We start from the raw sequence: 20637 nt of genomic DNA, 5'->3' as shown, positions 1-20637 counted from the left end.
CCTTGCTTACCATGTCATGCAAGCATCTATAATTTTCTGGTGTTATAACCATATTCTCAAAGAATCATAGCAACTGCACTGTAGTAGCAAGTTCCTCCATGGCTTTTGTACATTTGCCAGTAGCTACTGATGGAAAATAGCAAGGTTTCTTTGGTTGGAATTGGATCATCCTGCAATCTGCAACAGCATCTGGTGTTTGTTCGTGTGCTGTTCTCTTTTCCATAGGAAGGTTATAAGGTATTTCTTTCCAAATTGTCGATTCAATCTTCAACAAAAGATTGATATGATAATTAAGATAATAAATGAAAATGAGGTGAAAATTTTTGGGAGGGACCCTTTCAACTTTGTTGTATGTAGAGACACTAACATACTTGCACATCATGATATTATTGATCAATATGTCATATATTTCGATTCAAGCAAATTAATTGCATGAATAAGATTGGTTAATAAGTATTCATGAGTTCAGTTATCATATACATTTAATTGCTTATTACGAACTACAAAAAAATTATCATGCAGAGGAGTCGTCACTTAATTATCGAATCAAGCAATAGTATTGCCTGTCATTTGATTTTAATTGCCAGAAGAAAGGATAAATACAAGTTAATTTTACTTTCTTTGGTGATATTTATTAACTTGTAAATAGACTGCCTGCAGGGATAAAATTAATTGTCAATCAATTACTCAAGAATTACTTTATAATATATATTAAATGACTTATTATAGATAGCACTAAATCTTACAATTAATAAAATGAACCGTAGAAAATTTAAAATGGATCTGACGTCATGCACAAAAAATCCGATAATATCAATGTCGGACACGAATTTTAGTTGGATCCGACCCGATAACAGCCCTCTCGAGGCTCTCTTAACTCTTCGGCTCGGGTCCAAACCTTCGCTTCGCAGCCGGCGGAAGGAGACCAGAAGGCAATTGGCGCCGACGATGGATCCCAGGATGTGGCACAAGGTCGCTGCAATCTCCGGTATCCTCTTCGTGCTTGCTTGCTTGCTGTGTTTCTGGATCGATCTGAGCTTTCTTTGTCCCTTTTTTCGGTTGGATCAGGTGTTGCTGCTATCGGTCTGGGGACTTACGGCGCTCATGGTTTCAAGCCCAAGAACCCATCTTACAAGGAGGTTCGAGCTGCAATTTCTGTGTTCTCTTTTCTTCGAATCGATCAGAAAGTTTTTGGGGCTTTCCCGTGATCTTTGTTATTGTTGTTGTTCTTTTTGTTCCTCTGTTGTGCTGGTTGAACGATCAAATTGGAAGGTTTGGCGTACCGCCTCCCTCTACCACTTGGTCCATACGGCCGCCCTAGTGGGAGCTCCCATCGCCAAACGCCCCAACATCGTTAGTCTTTCCTTTCTCTCTCCCCTGTGAGGAATTTGATGGGAGTATCATGTTCACATGTTCTTAATCTCTCTTTGTGTGTGCAGTTTGGAGGGCTTCTAACTACCGGTATCGTCGGGTTCTCGGGAACGTGAGTGTGTTTTTCTTCTCCTTCGAACTTTATCGTTTCTGTCATCAATTTTTCTTTCTCTTCTTTCATTTGCCTTTTCTTTTATCTCATATATGTGGATAGAAATCAATGGTTCAATGCCCATAACGACATTACTGTACAAAAGAAAAGATTGTTTCACATTTTGGTGAATTTTAGTCTCTAAGGTAAGAGTATGGAGTTTCCGCTATAACAATTCAGTCGACCAATTTAGGATCGAGGAAGCTGTTGCAAAGAAAAGTCAAACCTTGAAACTTTTATAGTAAATTTTTGTAAAAAAAAAAATTTAAGCTATAATAGCAACAAAGTCTGTAATTTTGACCAATCTAAGATCAAATCATGTAATTGACCAATATTTCTTATTCAAGTTCGTGAATGAAGAATAAGCTAGAGTAGAGGTCCTTACATATGCAGCCTAAGGACATGAAGAACTTAGATAAGATGGTGAGAAGTGAAACACTACCAGATTTAATTACAGTGCTGATGAACAAGAATGCAGTAGTCTTCAAGAATCTAAAATCTGAACTTTCTTCATGCCTTTCGGAGGGCAATCTTGCTGAGATTAAACAAATTGCTTTTAATTTGTTGGGGAAAACACTAATTATATTTTTCACACCCAAATGATCAGTAAATATATTATTTTATGGAAGGAGCTTGTATGGTGGAAATGAAGAAGCAAGGACGCAATGTTTTCAGTTGCATGGTAAATTAGTGTCCATAGAGAAATAGGTCTTTTCCAAGGGTCAGTTTTAACTTCTTACATTCTTACACAGATGCTACTCTCTGAGTTATTAGTGGGGACAAAATTCCATCAAATTGTTTTTCTATCTCCTTTGTTTGCTATGTAGAACCTGGCCATTTTGATTGAAGAAATGAGCCAAGATGAAGATTCAGTAAAGTATTTTGTTGTGTATGGTATTTCACATCCTTCTTTGTGATTTGTTTTTCCTCACATCCTTCTTCGTCTTCATGAATTTAGAAAAACTGTAGAACCAGGCCATTTTTGATTAAGGAAAAGGGGGCAAACATGAAGATTTATTGACATTGTTTGTTCCGTGTCATTTGACTTCTTTGTTATTTGTCTTGCCTTGATAAAATTTATGTGTATGGGATCTAGCTGCATCATGAATCATTAGCTTGGCAATTTACGCCTGTAGAATAATGGTTTCAGATAATTAATTGATTGCACTGTACTAGTGAACCAACTAAGTTATGTAGCAGTTTTCTCATAATCTTAAAACCTAAAATATAATGAGCAATTCATGTTGTTGCTTCGTACTAGCAGAGTTGTTTCAAGCTGAAAGTAGTTAGTTATGGGCGTAGTATCTCATTACAAGTGGCTGTGGTTTGTTTAGGTGCTACACGGCCGCTTATCTTGAAGACAGAAAGATCTCTTTTATTGCACCATATGGTGGATTTGCAATTCTTGCTGCTTGGGCTAGCTTACTCTTCTGACACGCAATGGATCATCAACATTTGAGGTGTCATATTGCATTGGAGCTATTTGGGGTAGTATCTCAATCTAAGCTTCTGATCATTGTGTTAAATATTTTAAAATTATAATATTTGTTTTTTTATGCTTATTAAGCATTAAAAAATATTTAGACATGTAGTCCTGGACTTGTTCAATCAAAAGTATACTTGCTTGCCATGTGGACAAGGTCCTTGTGGCTTTAAATGTTTTAACTACAAAGAACTCATATTCTTACATTATCTCATTTGTCAAAGAAACTTAAATTGTAAACGATGTTCATTATGCTTGATCTTTATGCCATGACATGTTGATGTTTAAACAGACTCGTGGAATTTTTCACTTAAGTTGTCAACAGTCAACAAATCTGTCAAGACAACTGATCTAGAACTCCTTGTTGGTCTTTGTCCCTTAGCATCAGAAACCATTGAGAATTGGCATTTGTTGATTAACCTTGTCATTCACAATCTGAGCTTTGAGCATGATTAACCATAATATAACTGAAAGAATTTCTCAGAAGTTTGTCCTCGGTTATGTCAACGGAGCGACTGGAAGTGGCAGCAACATCACCTGCAAGAAAGAACCAATGAGGCAAGTTCATGTGATTCAGCTGAGAAAATTTTTAACATACAAACTTATATATGTTGCTGTCATTAGAAGCTGAGATACAAAGTCATAACTTGCTTTCTGACACTCGAGTAGCTAAGCATCATTAATGGATCTTGCTCTTGCTTGTGTTATCACATGTTGAGATATTGTGCAATTTGTACAAGAAGTGCATTTTTTTCTGCTCCCGAGCATACACAAATATGTAGTAGTCTATGATTTAGAAATATCAGTGTTGAATCATGATTTAGTATCGCAAGATCTGTTTCACATAAATTACACTTCTGCTGAATGAAACAACTGCTTCAAGAGAAGATAAGAATCATATATGACTTTAGGTTGGTAACGATAGCAACAGCACTGAAGAAGCAAGACCCTCCTTGTTTTTCGTATTTCTGCATAGCACTCGATGGTCCTTGACATCTTAATAAGCTGCAGAGATTTAGAGTTTTTTGTTTTTTTGGAGGTGAAGGTGGTCTTAGATATGTCACTGTACGTTCTTAATTCATAGTTGTATCTAACAAAAGTATGATGCCTTACACTTTTTGTTTGAAATATCTACAATTTCTAAGGATCTCTAAGGATGGTGGCCACCATGGCTGCCGGGGCCAGAGTTGAACTAAACCTCTGCACTCCATCTTGCAAGCGAAGATCCATGAGTATGTTCTTGGCACGGTCCCTCCCATGCTCAAGTCGAATAGAAGAAGGATTTCTGAGGTGAAACATATAGAACAATGAGAGGAGAGAGAATATTCTGTATCATAGCTAAAATGACCCTTCTTTATAGTCTAGGATCCTTACTTGCTTGTGGTCAAGGAAACATTCTGCGAATCATTCGTGATTTGGAGAATATTTTCTTGTGATTTATGATGACAAGCGTTTCATCGTTTTTTTTTTAACGGCTGGCATTCACATGTCAGTTCTTTATAGGGTGATGATTATCAGCACTGCATTTATATAATTGGTTAGCAAAAGTTACAAGGCTCTCATATTCCTTGCAATAATTTTTAATACCCCAAGGCAGCTCAAACATCCCATTTAGATATACTAAGATAATAGAGAGATTCCCCGTGATCATCGTGCAGTCTAATTCTCTTCTCTTGCTTTAGTGCGACTTCGAGTGTTGTTACTGGTTATTACTCTACTCCACTTTCCATAATGAGATAGTTTCTTATCATCTTGAAATCATCCAGAAACTTGGATGGATGATTAAGGTGGGAAGTGTTTATAATAATTCCTTAACTGGAGATCTGAATATAATATAAAACAGTAGGAAACAACACAAGTTAGGTTTTCACATGGATTTTGAGATGTCTGTGATCATAGCATGAATGAAGCATTTATGTTGATTCTAAACTAAATCTGCCTAATCTTTGTTATTAGAATCAGTTGTTTGCCTTTTTTTTTTTTGGCAATTTCATTGCAATGATCTTTTGTGATGATTATATAAACATATCAAGCTTTATAGTTTATTGGTGTTTCTTATTTATGACAGTCATTGTTCTGCCTTTCTAAGATGATCCAAATGATTTATGGCAAATTTACATGGTAAAGGAGATGTATTTTTTGCTCTCCTAATTATTCATACATCAAGTTCTCCATGTCATTAAGTGTTCTACCTTTTGATTCTAAAAGTAAATATTACCTTTCCATCAAAGCTTAACCTTTCTTTCACTATCAATTTCATTAGTCTTTGACTCCAGCTGGCTCCGAAAAATCATATCTCCAACACTGCCTTCTTTTGCTAGTCCATAGTCCCCCTCTATTTTTTAGTTGCTTTTATGGATGATATCGAAGCAAATTGTGTTAGATATTAACTTAAATGTATGTGTCTATCTATCTATCTAAAGATTTTTGTGTTTTTTTTTTGCTACAGTCATTCCAAAATGGAGAGGATTGAAGACATTTCCAAGTAGTCTTCTTCTATTGCCACCCGTTTTTATAGTGAGTCTTCTTCCTCTGCCCACCCATCGTGCACATATCGAGGGAAGCTTCGATGGCGGGCCATCATCATTTCCTTACCGCCCTCGTGATACTCGTCTCTCTACCATACCGGACTTCCACCACCTTCGGTGGCTTCAGCGCGGGACTCTTCAGCCGAGACTATAGTCTCTCCCCCCCCCCCCCCCCAACACGACCTATGCGGAGAAGGAGGAAGCCCTCATGCGTCGGTCGGATGCGCGCCTACGGTACCTGGATGCGCGCCTACGGTACTTGGAAGTGAGGCATCGGTACACGGTATCACCTGATTCCTTAGAAGCACCAAACTTCCGTGGTCAAGGTCAGTATCTGATGAACATCACCCTCGGAACTCCATAGCTTACTCTTCCGGTCATCTTCGACACGGGCAGTGGAGTAACTTGGGTGTAATCGACTCCTTGTGTGAAGTCTTACGAGCAGGATTACCAGACGAAGTGCGTCAACGGCAGTTGTGTGTACGTCGTGGGCTACGCCGACAACTCCTACTCTATCGGCATGGTCGGCATCAAGTGCTTCACCTTCACCAGCACCGATGATGACAACTCCTACTCTATCGGCATGGTCGGCATCGAGTGCTTCACCTTCACCAGCACCGATGATGATCTCGCTTTGGTGGAGATGTCCTTCGACGTGGGGCTCCAAAACGACGGGACATTCGACTTACTGCGTTCAGTTGCATGACATTACGATGGGCATCAAGAAGCTGCACATTCAGCTGGGGACGTTCGACTTGAACCACGGCACATTCCGCTGGGGACGTTCAACTTGAACTGCGGCGGCCTCATTCTCGACACTAGCACTCCCTTGACGTGTCTTTATAGGGAACCGTTCGATATGGTACACAAGGAGCTGGACAAGTAGGCGAAGTTGAAGCGCGTTGGCGGGTGGACTCGTCGACAATGCTTCTACGGGAACCACGACCATTTGGACGACGGGACGACGGTGCCAGTGCTCAGATTCCATTTCGAGGGGTTGGAAATGATCGTGCCACCCACGTAATATTTCACGGTAGAAGGCAATTACGTTTGCTCCACCCTGATTGCCATCGACTCTAAACCCTCAGTGTACGGTTCCTACATGAAACAAAACTTTGTTGTGGGATATGATTTAGAGTGGAGCAATATTTACATTTCTCCCAAGGATTGTACAAAGATTTAACCATGCAAAAAAACAAGATGAATAAGTATGATAAATAAATTAATATATATATATATCATGAATTTTTATATAAAAAAATCTTATAATTTGGCCACATGGATTTCACGTCTAAACCTAATATTCTATCATTAAGTATTCGTTCGCAAAGATCAACCTCCCCGAAACCTCCTATGGTCCCTTAGGACCTACAAAAGATAAAACGGATTAGAGAAAAACGTTTCACTCGGGATCCACAAACAATAATTTTAGCAAACACTTCATATCTAATATAAATTACAAATATAGACTTAACAAGCTCTGAACGATCGTATAACAAAAAATCCAAAATGATCCACTACATACCGAAATTCCCTTAAGTGTCCATATGACACAATCTGTTACAAGCTTAAGACGATCATCAAAACCAACTAAAATAAGGCTACTAAGCCTACTATGAACCCTTAATATGCAGTGCAAAAATAAAATCGAAAGATATAAGCATTGTATCAAATACCCTGATTATAATTTTATATGTTATTCGTGACAATACACAACATTATTGTCCAACAAAAGCAAATGCATAGGAATGTGGTGAACAACATGCGACACCAAATAATGTCATGGTCAGTGAACTGCCTAAGCTATTTGGATAGACGGGCATTGGTTTCAACTTTCAACTCAGTATCTATTTCCAATTCTTTTGCACATGGATCTATTGCCTCTTGAATAACTGGGTCAGATATGAACAAAGCCTAATTTCTTTTATTCCTCAATTATCAAAACAGACAAGAAATTATTTTGCTAATGGGCGCAAAAATGGTTGTCATGTAAGGAAAATAAATAACAACATAAATATAACCTGTAATTTTATAATGTTCATCTCAACTTCACTACGCCAGGAGTTCATGTCCTCACCTGACACATAAAAATTTCTACCCATCAGACAGAAATACTAAAATTAAGTATTTAAATAACTTGATCGGCCAAAAAAATTATAGAGAGATCGCTTAAGAACATGAAAGCAACGAAGTTAGAAATAATACTTGAAGGAGATTATATATAATTAGAACATTTTGTGCAAGTTTAAGGGAAAACATTAAATTTCATTCGAACTTGATAAAGACTACTTTGAACGCATCGACCATTCTTCCTAGAGTCAAAGAAATGTTTACCTTGGTGTCTGGGCAAAATAAATGAATAAAAACCTGTGTCACATACAGTGTTTCCTTTGTGAGTAGCGGCAGTGCACATCCAGAAGATTAGAGAAACCAATGTCACGACGCAAGCTTTCCTGATTCAATAGCAGAATCCGTAAGAGTAAGACATCTAAATCTGATGAAATGATTCCACTGGAAGGAAGGCAACTAAAACTAATGGTTGCCTTCCTTTCCTGATTCAAGTGGAAGGAAGGCAACTAAATCATGAAATGAATCGAATCTGCACCCCTCACAGTTTGCATTGATGAAATGATTTCACTTACTCTGTGTGTCCTTAGCGGCCTCAGGGAGGTAGTTGCTCGACTTCCTCCAGCAGTTCCTTTCATGAGAAGAGGTTTGGGGTCAGGAAAGAGATCGGGAGAGAGCATCGGGAGGAGAGCGAAATAAAAGGGACCAAGAGAGTACCCGGACGGCGGCTCCCGCTGGAGGGCGAAGAGGCAATCGCGTCACTCAAGAGTCGAGGCCTCACATCTTTCTTCTTCGATTCACACCCACCACCATCTTAACCTTTGAGAGAATAATTCAAACCCCGATTTAATCTGCTCTATGTACAAATAGCATTCGAGCATTCCATAAGCAACAAACCCTAATTTTAGTAAATGATATATCAGTTGTTTCCTATCTATCGGTGGAATCGGCCAATCCCCATTCAGACAATTTGACCTATGCATTATGCTTTTCTTTTTCTTTTTTTTTCAGCTTATGAAAGAAAACATACTATCAGAAAAAGATCCGTGATTAGGCTTATCTGATCCGCTGCCTGGCTCATCCTCGCGTATGAAGGGCACCAGATGGAAGCAGACACGGAGAGATGAATAAGAACACCTGTATGAATATTCTACACGATCAGTAAGGCTAATAACAAGGATAATATGGCGTGATCATTGTCAAGAATACAACAGAAACGTTAGACCAACCTCCCTGAAAATACAACCAAACACGTTAATCTAAGCATCAAAAGCCTGATGTCTCGAAAACTAGGTGCGTAAAAAAGGAAAGACGAAGCTTTTCTAGATTATTTGGTGTCGATCACATCAAAGCTTCCAAGAAGACAAATACGAAATGGGGCTTTACAAAGAAGAGTAAACCCGCCTGCAAATCCAACCGGCGACCTACCAAACTTGTGAATCGGAATAGTGAGAAACGAGGCACCGACTCGCTATCTAGAATCCATAGCCATAGCCACGCGCTCTTCGACCGTAGCATCGTCTCCTACCTTAGCAAGCATTATTGCAGTCAGCATCAGCTTGCCTGCATCAGTAAAGTCTTTGTGCTGCATGAGAATTCCTTCCACCGAAAGGCTTTCGTCTTTGATACTCGAAAATTCATCATCATCTTTCTGCAAAGGCATTACTTCCTCGAAACCACCACCATGGATCTGTGACTCAGGTCCATAGCACCAGCTGGAAGCCTTGTACAGCACAGTCTCTCGTAATGCCTCTAGGACAACTTTATCACTCCAACCTTCTGCTGTTGATACCTGGATAAGAGCTATCCAGTCGTCTTGGCTGGCTGCATTCTTCCAACATTCCTCCAGAAGGCTTCTGTTGGACCTCCGGAAAGATGAACTTGTCCATGCAAACACTTCAAAAGGTTTTAAACACAGTTCTTTACTCGCTTCTCTTAAGCACACTTCGATCAGTTCTCCCGGAGGGAGGGGTCTATTGATGTCCTCTCTATCATCTGACAAGTGTCTGACAATCTCCTCCTGCAGAAACGAACAAAATAAAATAAAATAAATAAAATCAAAATAAAAAAAAGGAAGGATCGAGCATCCTAAAGAAATATAATAAATAAGAAATCTAAGAACACTGTTACAGGAATTGAGAGTCTAAACTATGCCCCTCACGTAGAACTAGCTGATCAAATTAAGAGAAAATTGTAAGAGAATTTAATAGAATTATTAAAAGAACATCTTTAATTAAAATTTTTTATCAAAATTTAAATGATCATGTAGGAACTTTGGAAAATGCATGGAGGCGCTATGGATACAAACTCAGAAAGTCGGGCTCTGGTCATGGAGTTTTACCAGGACTCATTGGTTGAATTTTAAAGATAATAATGCAAGGCTTTCTAAAAATCAGATAGATATAAAATTTTTTTGGATTTTGAATGGAGACAATTCAAATACCATATAAACGACCGCTAAAATTTAAAGTGTATCACGGAGATTTTTTGGGATCTAAAGATAGAGGTCAGCATCAAGAGAGTGCTGATGAAGGTTTTCGGAAGTTATATATATACATACAAGGATTTTCTCAGTGGGACTTTAACAAGTCACAGTAGCTAAAAGAGGAGGCAAAATTATTGCAAGTATAACAAAATATACAGACGGAGATGTTTTTTACAGTAAAATGTTAACGGTTAGGAAAATAACATCTATTAAATTGCTTGGTTAGGGATTGATCGAGCAAAGATTTAGGTAAAATTAGTACTTAAAAATGAAAATCAAAATGTGCTTGTTAATAATCTTAAGATTAAAAAAGGAAAATATTATTTTATGTATTATTTAATTAACATTCTATAAGTAACTTACCTTTAGAGATTAAAAAAAATTAGAAATCATAGTTTTGTTTGTAAAATTGGAACAAATAAAGGAAGTTTAAAGAGACTGAAAATAGGTAAAAGTTTTAGATATATTAGATCTAAGTTTGGTGAAGGCATCAGTCACCTATGAGTGGTTTAAGTGTAAAGTAGACTCAGTGGTTTTGTGTGATCATAGCATATTCAACACTTCAAAAGTAAAAACCTTATCAGACAATTAGTATGTTTTTTTAATTGAAGTATTGAGAATTATTAGAGTATCATCAAAAGTTGGTAATAACTAAGATGAGAATGATGAGATAATGATGGATTAACTTTTAAAATTGAATAACATATGATTTCATCCATTATATATAGACTTGATTAAAAAATTAACGAGAGAAATTTATGTAAGATGGCATGAACATTTTTAAAGAAATACACATCAAACAGGTTAGAGAACTGAGACAATTAGAAAGTACAACGAGCAATTAGAAAAGACCTAAAATTTTATCAAAAAATAAAAATAAATTTAAATGATTTTGATTTAATTAGAAATATTACGTTGTATATAGTTAAATGACAAGAAAGATTTATGTAGCAAACTGCATTATAGCTTGTTATTGTGGTAGCTTCTCAAAATGCTCCTATAATTTAGGATCGTATGTGCCAAATATGATGACAAAAGAACCACCACCGGCAACATTATCGTTCAACAAAAGCAAATTAGGTACCAACCACCACATGGAACAATATGTGCAACTTACTTCATTAAAATGCTCAAGATTATATATTTTGATACAAGAGGGCATGGTCATTGAACTGCCTAAGCCATTTGGATAAACAAGCATTGGTTTCAACTCAATATCTATTTCCAATTATTTTGCACATTGATATATTGCCTCTTAAATATCAGGTTCAGATATGAACAATGCCTAGTATCTTTTCTTTGCCAACAATCAAAATAAAAAAGAATTTATTTTGCTAAACAGAGCAAAAATGGCTGTCATGTAAGGAAAAAAAATAAATATAACCTGTAATTTTAGAATTTGCAAATCAGCTTCTATACGCCTGGTCTTCATCTCAAAACTTTTGTCCTTACCTGACACATAAAAATTATGTTGATTAGATAATATTTCAAAACACATAAAAATTAAAAATAATATTTGAACTATATTATAGCTAGAACATTTTGCTTTACAATCAGCAAATTTAGGGGAAATCATTAAATTCTTTTGACCCTTATAATAGTGTGTAAAATGACATTAAACACTTCAACCATTTGGCACACAACTTTCATAAAGTAATGTTTATCTTGGTGACTGGGCAAAAAAGAAAAACCTCTGTCGCATATATTGTTTCCTTTTGTGTTAAATAATTACAGTTCAGACCATGAAGAGGAAGGGCAAAATACAATCATAAATTTTTTTTAGGCATAAACACCTTAAACAAGGTATCAGACTGGTAGTCACATGTGATTATGTCTCGACACTACCTTTCCTAATTGTTGTTATTATATGAACTGTTACGCAGTTAGTTTAAGAACTAATAATACTTGAAGCGAGAAAAACCAAACCTGCAACTGCAGCAATTTTAGAAAGATTAAGTAGACGCCTTCTGTCAGCAAGAGAAGACGACCTTTTAATCTGTACCATCTCTGGTTCTTCTTCAGTCATCAAAGGAGGTCCATCATCCAAAGATAGAGCAACAGCATGAAGAGTTTCAGAGGCTGATGAAAATTGCTTCAAATATAACTCATGAAGCCATAACAGATCTTTGTGCTCCTTCAGAAAAATAGCTAACTCTTCTTGGAATTCTTCTCCAAGCCTCAGCAGCTTAGAGTATTGATGGCTTGTCATCAGCTGTTTAAAAACAAAATAACTGAACCCTCCTTTTGGCCCTAGACTCTCGTGCTGCAGAAATATTACATTAAGAATGTTAAGAGAAGTATTATCACCCACCAATAGAAGCAAAGACATAGCTGAAGCATTGATTAGAAAATTTCAGATGCATACAACAGAACTAAGACCAAAATAACTCCAGATTGGCAATTTTAGATTTTATACAACTAGAAGCATCTTGTAACAAGATTATCCCGAAACTATATGTTACCTACAGAAACATGTCCTGTATAATCCAAGTACATAAATATCAATGAATTTTGTTACATGTGTAAGACATGGCATGGCAATCCAGGTGGGCAGTTATAAAGGACTAGAAGCTTGTCCATACCATAAGAGTTCGGAGAAGTCCTGTATCACTAAGATCATAACACAGTTGCCACAGTGTTTGATAGCCGTCATGTCTCCTTGCAATCAAGAGAAGAGGTTCAGTAAGCTCTCTAAATATGGCTTCTCTTCTCTCAAGATCCTCTTCACTCAAGTGTGACTCCTGAAGAGACAAAATAACAGCACCAAGTTACTTGTGTGAACAGGACTGATTGTTTATATTACACTCACTACATGGTAAAATAAAACTGGTCTCAAATCTTCAAGGCAACTACAATTTGATGAAGAAAATTTATAAGTAAATCTTCAAGCAGCAAGATTATTTCGATAACCAAAAGAAAGAAAAAATTAAACAGTACTGACTGCCTCAAATGCACTAGAAACTGAAAATGATGGTAATTGTTAAACTAATATACGAATTAAGGGATATCATACTTATAAAGCAATTACTTAAAAAATATCAATCAGATCAGTCTATCACTGGAAGAATACCAGTCTGTTAATCTTTTTCCTAGTTCATACCAGTAGGATCAGTACAAAGCAAACAAATGCACGTGATAAGCATCACCGGAACTCACCTGGTATTTCAATTCTGTCAATCTTTTTGCTAGGTCATAGAGTGAACCAAGAAGTTCATCTCTCCTCTGACAGTATTCCTCTAGTAGACCATGGTGTTCTTCTCCACATTCTATTTTCGCTGTAATTGAGCTAGTGTAAGCATCTAGCAAAACATCAGTAAGTCCTTCTAGTTGAGACCACATTTCTTGCTCGACAGACATATCCGTAGCCTGAACCTCTTTTAAGAGATGCATAATTAAAGATGCTAGGCTCCAGAGACCTGAGCGAACTACATGCTGACAGTTCCAAGATGATAATCCTTCCAGAGAAGGATACCAGTTCCTGTGTTCATCTCTGTAGTGCATAGCAGCCTGAATCAAAGTTGTGCAGGCATTTGAGAGTTCACAAGCTCGTTGCATCTGAATAATAAATGGTTGGCCTCCACCAATTACATATTCAAGATGATGAGATAAGCAATAAAAAAGCTCCTCTATATCAGAAACTTTAGTGTAAAATACTTCTGAATTATCACGATCCATAAGAAGAACAGTATTTCTACGAGCTTTCTCACCAACTAGCTGAATGAGGTTCCACAGAGATCCAGAGGCATCAGCTTGTGCATGAGAAGATGGAGAATCAGATAAGTATTTTCGATTCTGACTTAACAGATTCTGTAATTCCCTCAGCTGGATCATACTAGAAAGTTTTTCACCATGTTCCATGATAATTAGTGTTGAACGTCCTACAGAAAGGAAAAACAATTAATTTAACATAGCTAATGTTCCAGTGGAAATGGAAAAACAGAGTTAATACACAGCTTTCTCCACAAACTTGAACATAATAAAACAGAATAATCCCATTGTAATTATGAAAGCAAGGTCCAATAATGCCATACTAATTCACAAAGCAGCATTTAGTGGTCATCCATAATTTTGTGACTATGAATTTCCAAACTGTTTTTTTCCTTAGTATTAATGATAAAGCCAGGAGGCACCTATTACAGCATGGAAAGCAAAACTAATAAAGCAAATGACAGTAACTCTGACTTGCGAGTGAACCCACGGAAGGACCTGAAGATGATAGAGATGAATAGCCTCAAAATACAAAACCAAGTTATATCTCTCCACTTGCTGTATAACAAACTGAGAACAAAGCTAGACTCCTCACTAGGGACTTGAATTCCCTCAGATATGGTCAGTTTGGTACCCACTGAGACGTCAGCTAATCCACATATCTAGTAATCTCAGATTTCTTTTAAGTTTTAACTTCTAATGTGAAATTTATAGTTAATTGTTGTTTTTAGATCTAGCTGTGCTTCCATGGCTTTAGTTGGTTTCTAAATATATGAAAACTTTATGAGCAAAATTTGAAAGCTTCATTTGTCCGAGACTAATTTAGGATGCATTAAATTGGTTGGTTTGTGTTGCAATTGTGAAAGCCTTCCGGTCCCTTTTATGTTAATAATTGGCTTCTTTAGAACTTTTTTCTCCTTTTTATGTTTGTAACTTAGTAACTTATAGATCTCTAGCCTCATTTGCAGTTCAGCCAACTAGCTCAGACATTTTGGATCAATATTTGCATATATTGAGTTTGGAAAATGGATCCTCTTACATCCAATATAGAGTTCTCAGCCTGGATAGGGATCAACACTTAATCTGTTTGCAAACGTGATACATAGACCAGTTTGAAGTAGCAAGCTTTGGAGTTGTTAAAGTTCCAAGTAGACAATACTGTTAAGCTTAATAAACAGACCCAAAAAAATTATTACCAACTGATTAAAATAAAACAAGACAGCAATTAATCAATGCATTTTCCAGGTACAACACCCAAAATATCATTCTGGGAGCCTCACCAAATATTCATATAAGAAGCACTAAATTAAGGACATAGTGGCTCGATAATATGTAATATAAACTAATCTCCAATTTTATAAGACATCTTTAGTGAACTAAGTTAGGATACAAATCAGAAGCACTTTGTCTGGTTAAGAAAAACAAAGGATCAAACAAACTAATATCATAGTGATTATCAGAACTCAGAACCCTAATGGACATTAAAAGAAACAAATGTCATCCCAAACTGAAAAGACCCCATTATATTTCAACAAATCAACCAGTCCAAACCATTAAAAGAAACAAATGTAAAAAATTATATTGAAAAAATAGCCCAGACCTCCAGAAACTGAAAACAAATATCATACATTTCAAGAATGTCATGATCAATAACAAGATGCAGGACTCGGATCCTGGATTCTAAACAAAACATACTCTAACATGTACCCACAGACTGGATATGACAGGCACATGGCAGAAAGTCTATATAGAAGAGACCTCACAAAAAGGACTGACTTACTCTGTTTGGAAGAAAGTTCCTCGTGACACTTTGTTAAAGCAAGGAACTGGAGGTACTTCTGATGCTTCTGATGCTTATCCAGAAGTAGTGATGACACTACAGCTGAAGCCACCAACTCAGCTCCTCTGGTTGTTGTCCAATGTTTAGCTAATGTGTCAACAATAGATTTGCTCATGCGAGCAAAAACACTTGTTTCATCTTCTTTTAAAAATGCTCCTTTCTCTCTAAGTTTTTCAAATACACCTTGAACTTCACCAGAAAAAAGAAATTCATGAAATAAACGACTTAGCAAAGCCTCCGCTTCTTCATCTTGAGCAGTTTTGCCAACTAAAGCCAGTCTCTGTCTATCTCCAGATCCCCATGCTTCAGAACCAGGCCTTCCAGGAACAGTATTCCCTCCAGTTTTCTGGTTTTTTTTCTCTTCATCTACAACACTTTCATTTAAACTCCCCATCCGAGACAAACTCCGCTCTGGTGGCTCAACGCCACCAAGCAAAACAGCCTTTTCAGGTATTGCCCAAACCCCTGCTTTTTCAGTTAAGACAACCCATGCCCCTTCCTCACTGTCATCGATAGAAGGAAAAACAGAAGCATCAAGAACTTTTCCCCCATCCCATGGTAAATCGAACTGATAAAGCCGAGAGGAACCTTTCCAATAGCTTGTAACAGTAGCTGTTCCATCTCCAGATAATATAATCACAGAACCAGATGGCTTGCCACCAACACGTATCCTTGTAGAAAACAAGTAGCCCCTATCTTCAACTCTTGCTTTGGGAATTACAGTCTGAAGGGGAGCCTTTTTCTCTAGAAGCCTTTCATTCGTAGACCAACTGGTCTTTGTAGAACAACCTGGTTTATATTGCATTGTCAAAAGAGAATATTGTATGTAGTTTGAACTGCTCACTCGATCTTTACAGGAGGTGGCAACGAGAATAGTAAATTCTTTCCCACGGTCATCTAACTGCATATCCAAAAGCCAAATCTGCTTCTGTCCTGCTAGATCCTTCTTAATACCCAAATGACCATCATTACCAACAATTTCATGACTCCAGAGTTTTTTAACATTGATATTAGGTATAAAAACAATATTCCAACATTGAATCTCATGATCTGTCAGCAAGAAAAACTGACGACCAGAATCATCTGAGGAAGTATACTGAGGATGCCAGACCAGGGACCTAGCACACAGTTCATTCATCTGAGAAGAGCTATTAGAATTAACAGCTAAAACATTGTGAAAAACCATTTGGCAATGTATTCCAGATGGTGAGAATTTAAATAGAAATAGGCCTCCAGTTGACTGACAAGCTACAGCAACACATTCTTGAGAACTACCGGGTATTGCAGAAACAATAAAAGAGTGATATCTTTCATGTCTAGCAGAAATATCACTTTCTTTTGATTGTGGTTCAGAAAGGCTAACAACTGGAACATTCAAACTTTCTGAGTAAATGTCAGGCCAATACACAACAGCTCCAGTCTCCTGGTTACAGAGGATGATGCCAGCAGAATTACACTGCTCAAATACTTTTTTTGAAGAAACATCCCATCTTACAGCACAAAGCATCCAATTTCGACCATTTGTGTATTTCACGCCGACAATCCTATCTCCAACCACAGAAGATGGCAACTCAAGCACAAAACAATTTTTTGGAACCGTGCCTGACAAATAGCTCCATATAAAGAGCTGAGTGTCACATATTATCCAAGCAAGTGATGTTTCTTTATCCATACCGCCAGCAACCAAACTGTTATCTGCAAGAAATAGGAAAAAATCAATTTCCTAAAGAGCATTTCTGAACATGCAAGTATATACATATTCAACAATCTAAACTAGGAAACAAAATTAAGTTTACCAAAACCCTTCTTCAGAAGACTGGCTTGAGCATTACGAACAACCTGAGGAAATTCTCCCACATACACCGGTTGAATTTGTTTGCCACTCCCACCCTTCTCAGCTCCTTTTACAATTGGAATTCTAGGTGTAGAAGTATAAGATTATCAACTCGTAGAACAGGCCATTTAGCAGGATCAGAATCTCAGAAGCGAAACTATTATTTGCATATAAACTGTCTAACAAACTCAAAAGGGCTCAAATAACAGAAATATGAAACACACACGTATGTAAACAATCTAACATAATTATTGAGTCATTCAAGTAAAAAACTTTTAAATCATAAAAACTAAGCTAAAATAGGAGTACCACATTACATGAATAGCTTAACAGCAAAGGAAGGTAGCAAGTCACCGAATAATTTTTCACTAGTAGGTTCCGCATGAAGTACAGCAACACAGAAATGACAAGGAAACACAAAGTGATTGGCCAAGTCTTGGGATGGAACTATCTGAACAGTAATGATTTCTAAAACACTTCAAGACTTCGAACACAAAAGCTTGTACCTCTCCTCCATATGTATTTTTGCAAATGCTCCTTTGTAACAGTTCTCATAAACAACCAAAAGTTCCGATGTTTTTACTCGTGGACTTAAAAGAACATCGAATCGACTGATTGTGGGTGGTCAACAGATATTTATGTTCATAACCAAAATTCCTGCAATAGAATCCTTCATAAACGGGAAATATTCAGACATGAGTGAATCTCTACAAGCATCTATAGCATGTCACATTTTGCTTCTTTATATTACTACACTGATAACAATGCATGTAAAATAACTTGGACTAGATCATCTCTAATTTTCCATCTAGATGCACCTACAACCTCATTAATTTTAATGGTCATAGACAAGTGGCAAGCATATCCACAATGCAAGTATTCAACAAGCAACCCAAAGTGAGGAGTGAATGATGCACTTATGCACATTTCACTAAATAAGGTCCCAAAAAGAAGCTCCATATCAAAATAGCTATTGAAAAATGAATGTGCAAAAAATCTACCAGATTTAGGAAAGGATTAATAGCATGCCTCGTGTTCATCATATTACCAGTCTGACATATATGCCTCGTATCAGCTCATCAAGAACACGCACGAGAAACTATTGAAGTTGATAACAAAAAGATCAAAAAGTTACATGGAGGATTAGTAAACAAATCTCAAGCAGACTACCCAAAATCCTTGGCCCCAATTAATAAGAAAGAGAAAGTATTGGATGATTCTCAAGGTTATGATAATTCAATAAAGATTTTGAGTGAGCATTGTGAGTGCAATGCATTGACGCCACACATTTTTGGTTTCATAAGCAGATTTCAAGGACCTAGGGAGCTGAACAAAAACACAAACACGGAGACAAATATCAAGTCATCGAGGTCACCATTTTTCCCGGTAAAATTTTGCATCCAGATGACGCAAAGTACCAGTAGCAAACAATAAATCATAGTGTTTTTGCCAAAGCATATGGACTAGACCCACGGCACGGAGATCTGATGAAATGTTATGATATTACAGATCGTAATGAATGACATTACATAATCATGCAAACATGTACTAATATTACTAAAACAAGCCTGCTACACTCTTCTCTAATAAAAAAGGCCTTTTACAGTGCTAATGAATAAGAAGAATGAAGTTTTTTTATAGGATTATTAAAATAAAAAAGCAGAGGTGGAGATATCAAGGAAGAAGTAACTAATATCTCAGGGAACTAGCACACCCGGTCGGTGTGAAACATATCACATCAAAAGTAACTCCCACAAATCAATCTTCTGCAACTGTACATATCCTCGAAACATGCTTCGTAGTGAATGATTTTCTTTAATATTAAGTAATAGCCTTCGCTTCATTTGAACAAAACTTTGTCATCATAATTCATCTTCTCTAGAAGTTTACAAATAAGAAAATTATTACAGCAGAGACAGGACAGGAGAAATATAAAACCTAATTCCACAGTCTCGCTCGTCTTAGAAGTTCGATGTGGCAGATTCAGAACTATGAAAAAATTTCTAGAAACTGGAACTAGAATGAACTTGGCATGTCTCGTCATCCGCTCATCAGGAAAACCCCAATGATCAAGAAATACCATAAGATCCTTAGAGAACATTCCGGAACAGGAAAATAAGTACGACATCTTGAAACCACAAGAACCACGAGGACCTAAACGAGGGATACCACAGCAACCCTAAGGGATGAATCAAAAGTGAGCCTACCTGGCGAGGACGGAAAGGCGAGAGGACCACGGCGCGGGGGTGCCGGTGGTCGGACGGCCAGGGACAGAGGCGGAGGAGAGGAAGGAAGGGCGTGTCTCGTCGAGAGGCGTCGACGGGGAATCCGGGTGGTTCCGGCCCTGACTGGGCGTGGCAGCCAAATGGGGTTTCCTTGCCGCGGGGGAGAACATCTCTAGCGACCGGGATGGCGAGCGAGAGAGCAAGCGTTTGTAGAAGAAGAAAGGGAGAACGGTCAGTGTTTAGGGTTTCGAGGAGCCCCGCGACGAGAGGGGAGGGGAACCCGAAATGGGTGGGTTTCGGGCGGGCGCTTCGTTTCACTTTGAAATGGCGGACGCACGGAGGGCTCGACCAAAGACGGCCGGCGTGTCGCAAAATTGCGATCCCTATTGCAATCCGGACAATAGTAAAGCCGTCAAATTAATCCGTTCATTTTTTTGGGGGGAAAAATTAAAATTAATTTAATTTAGTAAAAAAATATATTTGTATTAATTATTCTTTTATTATTAAAAAATATAATAAATGGATTTTATGATTCTACGATCGAAGCAAAACATATCTAATTGGACAAAGAATTAGTCAATGGATTTTATGGTTCCAATAAAAAAAAACTAAATGATTTGCGTAATTTTTGTGAAATCAAAACTTATTGATGTCATGTGATAAACACTTCAACACAAATTGATTAGATCAAAGTTTATTATATCTCAGAATTATCGCATCACATTTTATATTACTTTAGTAATGGTACACAAAATCCACTGTAAAAGAGTTAGTACATTTTGAAACATATCTTTCTCTCAAAAAAAAAATATATAAATTAAATCTTTCCGAGTATTTTTGTATCAACATTCAAACTCATAAAAAAAAAGAAGAAGAAAAAGATAAGAATGTTGGTCCAATCCAAACTCTCACAATCAAAAACTGATTTAATAATAAATATTTTAG

At 37.2% G+C, this 20637-nt stretch overlaps 2 protein-coding genes across 7 annotated transcripts; one reads left to right on the top strand and one right to left on the bottom strand.

Annotated features, from left to right (window-relative positions):
• The first annotated feature begins 70 nt into the window (after positions 1-70).
• Positions 71-6661, top strand: LOC135585826 (uncharacterized). Of its 6 annotated transcripts, none has more exons than XR_010488185.1 (8): positions 71-988; positions 1069-1139; positions 1273-1353; positions 1440-1483; positions 2857-3010; positions 3493-3563; positions 5455-5859; positions 5967-6661. XR_010488185.1 is itself a non-coding variant. In XM_065114986.1 (5 exons), exons 1-5 carry the CDS (start codon positions 757-759, stop codon positions 2954-2956), a joined length of 528 nt encoding a protein of 175 aa, XP_064971058.1. In that variant the 5' UTR covers positions 71-756; the 3' UTR covers positions 2957-3270. The 6 variants fall into 6 exon arrangements, 1 of the variants encoding a protein (XP_064971058.1); XR_010488186.1 differs by having other exon boundaries at positions 3490-3563; positions 5455-5816; positions 5898-6661; XR_010488187.1 differs by having other exon boundaries at positions 3490-3563; positions 5979-6661.
• A 2101-nt stretch (positions 6662-8762) lies between these two features.
• Positions 8763-20050, bottom strand: LOC135615903 (nuclear pore complex protein NUP133-like). Its single transcript, XM_065114985.1, has 8 exons — positions 19675-20050; positions 17430-17551; positions 15574-17328; positions 13242-13963; positions 12668-12826; positions 12012-12348; positions 11470-11537; positions 8763-9620 (listed from the first exon to the last, which is right to left on the bottom strand). The coding sequence occupies exons 1-8, from the start codon at positions 19860-19862 to the stop codon at positions 9072-9074; spliced, it is 3900 nt and encodes a 1299-aa protein (XP_064971057.1). The 5' UTR covers positions 19863-20050; the 3' UTR covers positions 8763-9071.
• Between the last annotated feature and the right edge of the window lie 587 nt (positions 20051-20637).

The sequence above is a fragment of the Musa acuminata genome, chromosome BXJ2-6 (assembly GCF_036884655.1).
Source record: "Musa acuminata AAA Group cultivar baxijiao chromosome BXJ2-6, Cavendish_Baxijiao_AAA, whole genome shotgun sequence".
NCBI lineage: Eukaryota > Viridiplantae > Streptophyta > Magnoliopsida > Zingiberales > Musaceae > Musa > Musa acuminata.
The sequence above is the reverse complement of the archived record's forward strand: the minus strand, read 5'-3'. Positions and strand labels throughout refer to the sequence as shown.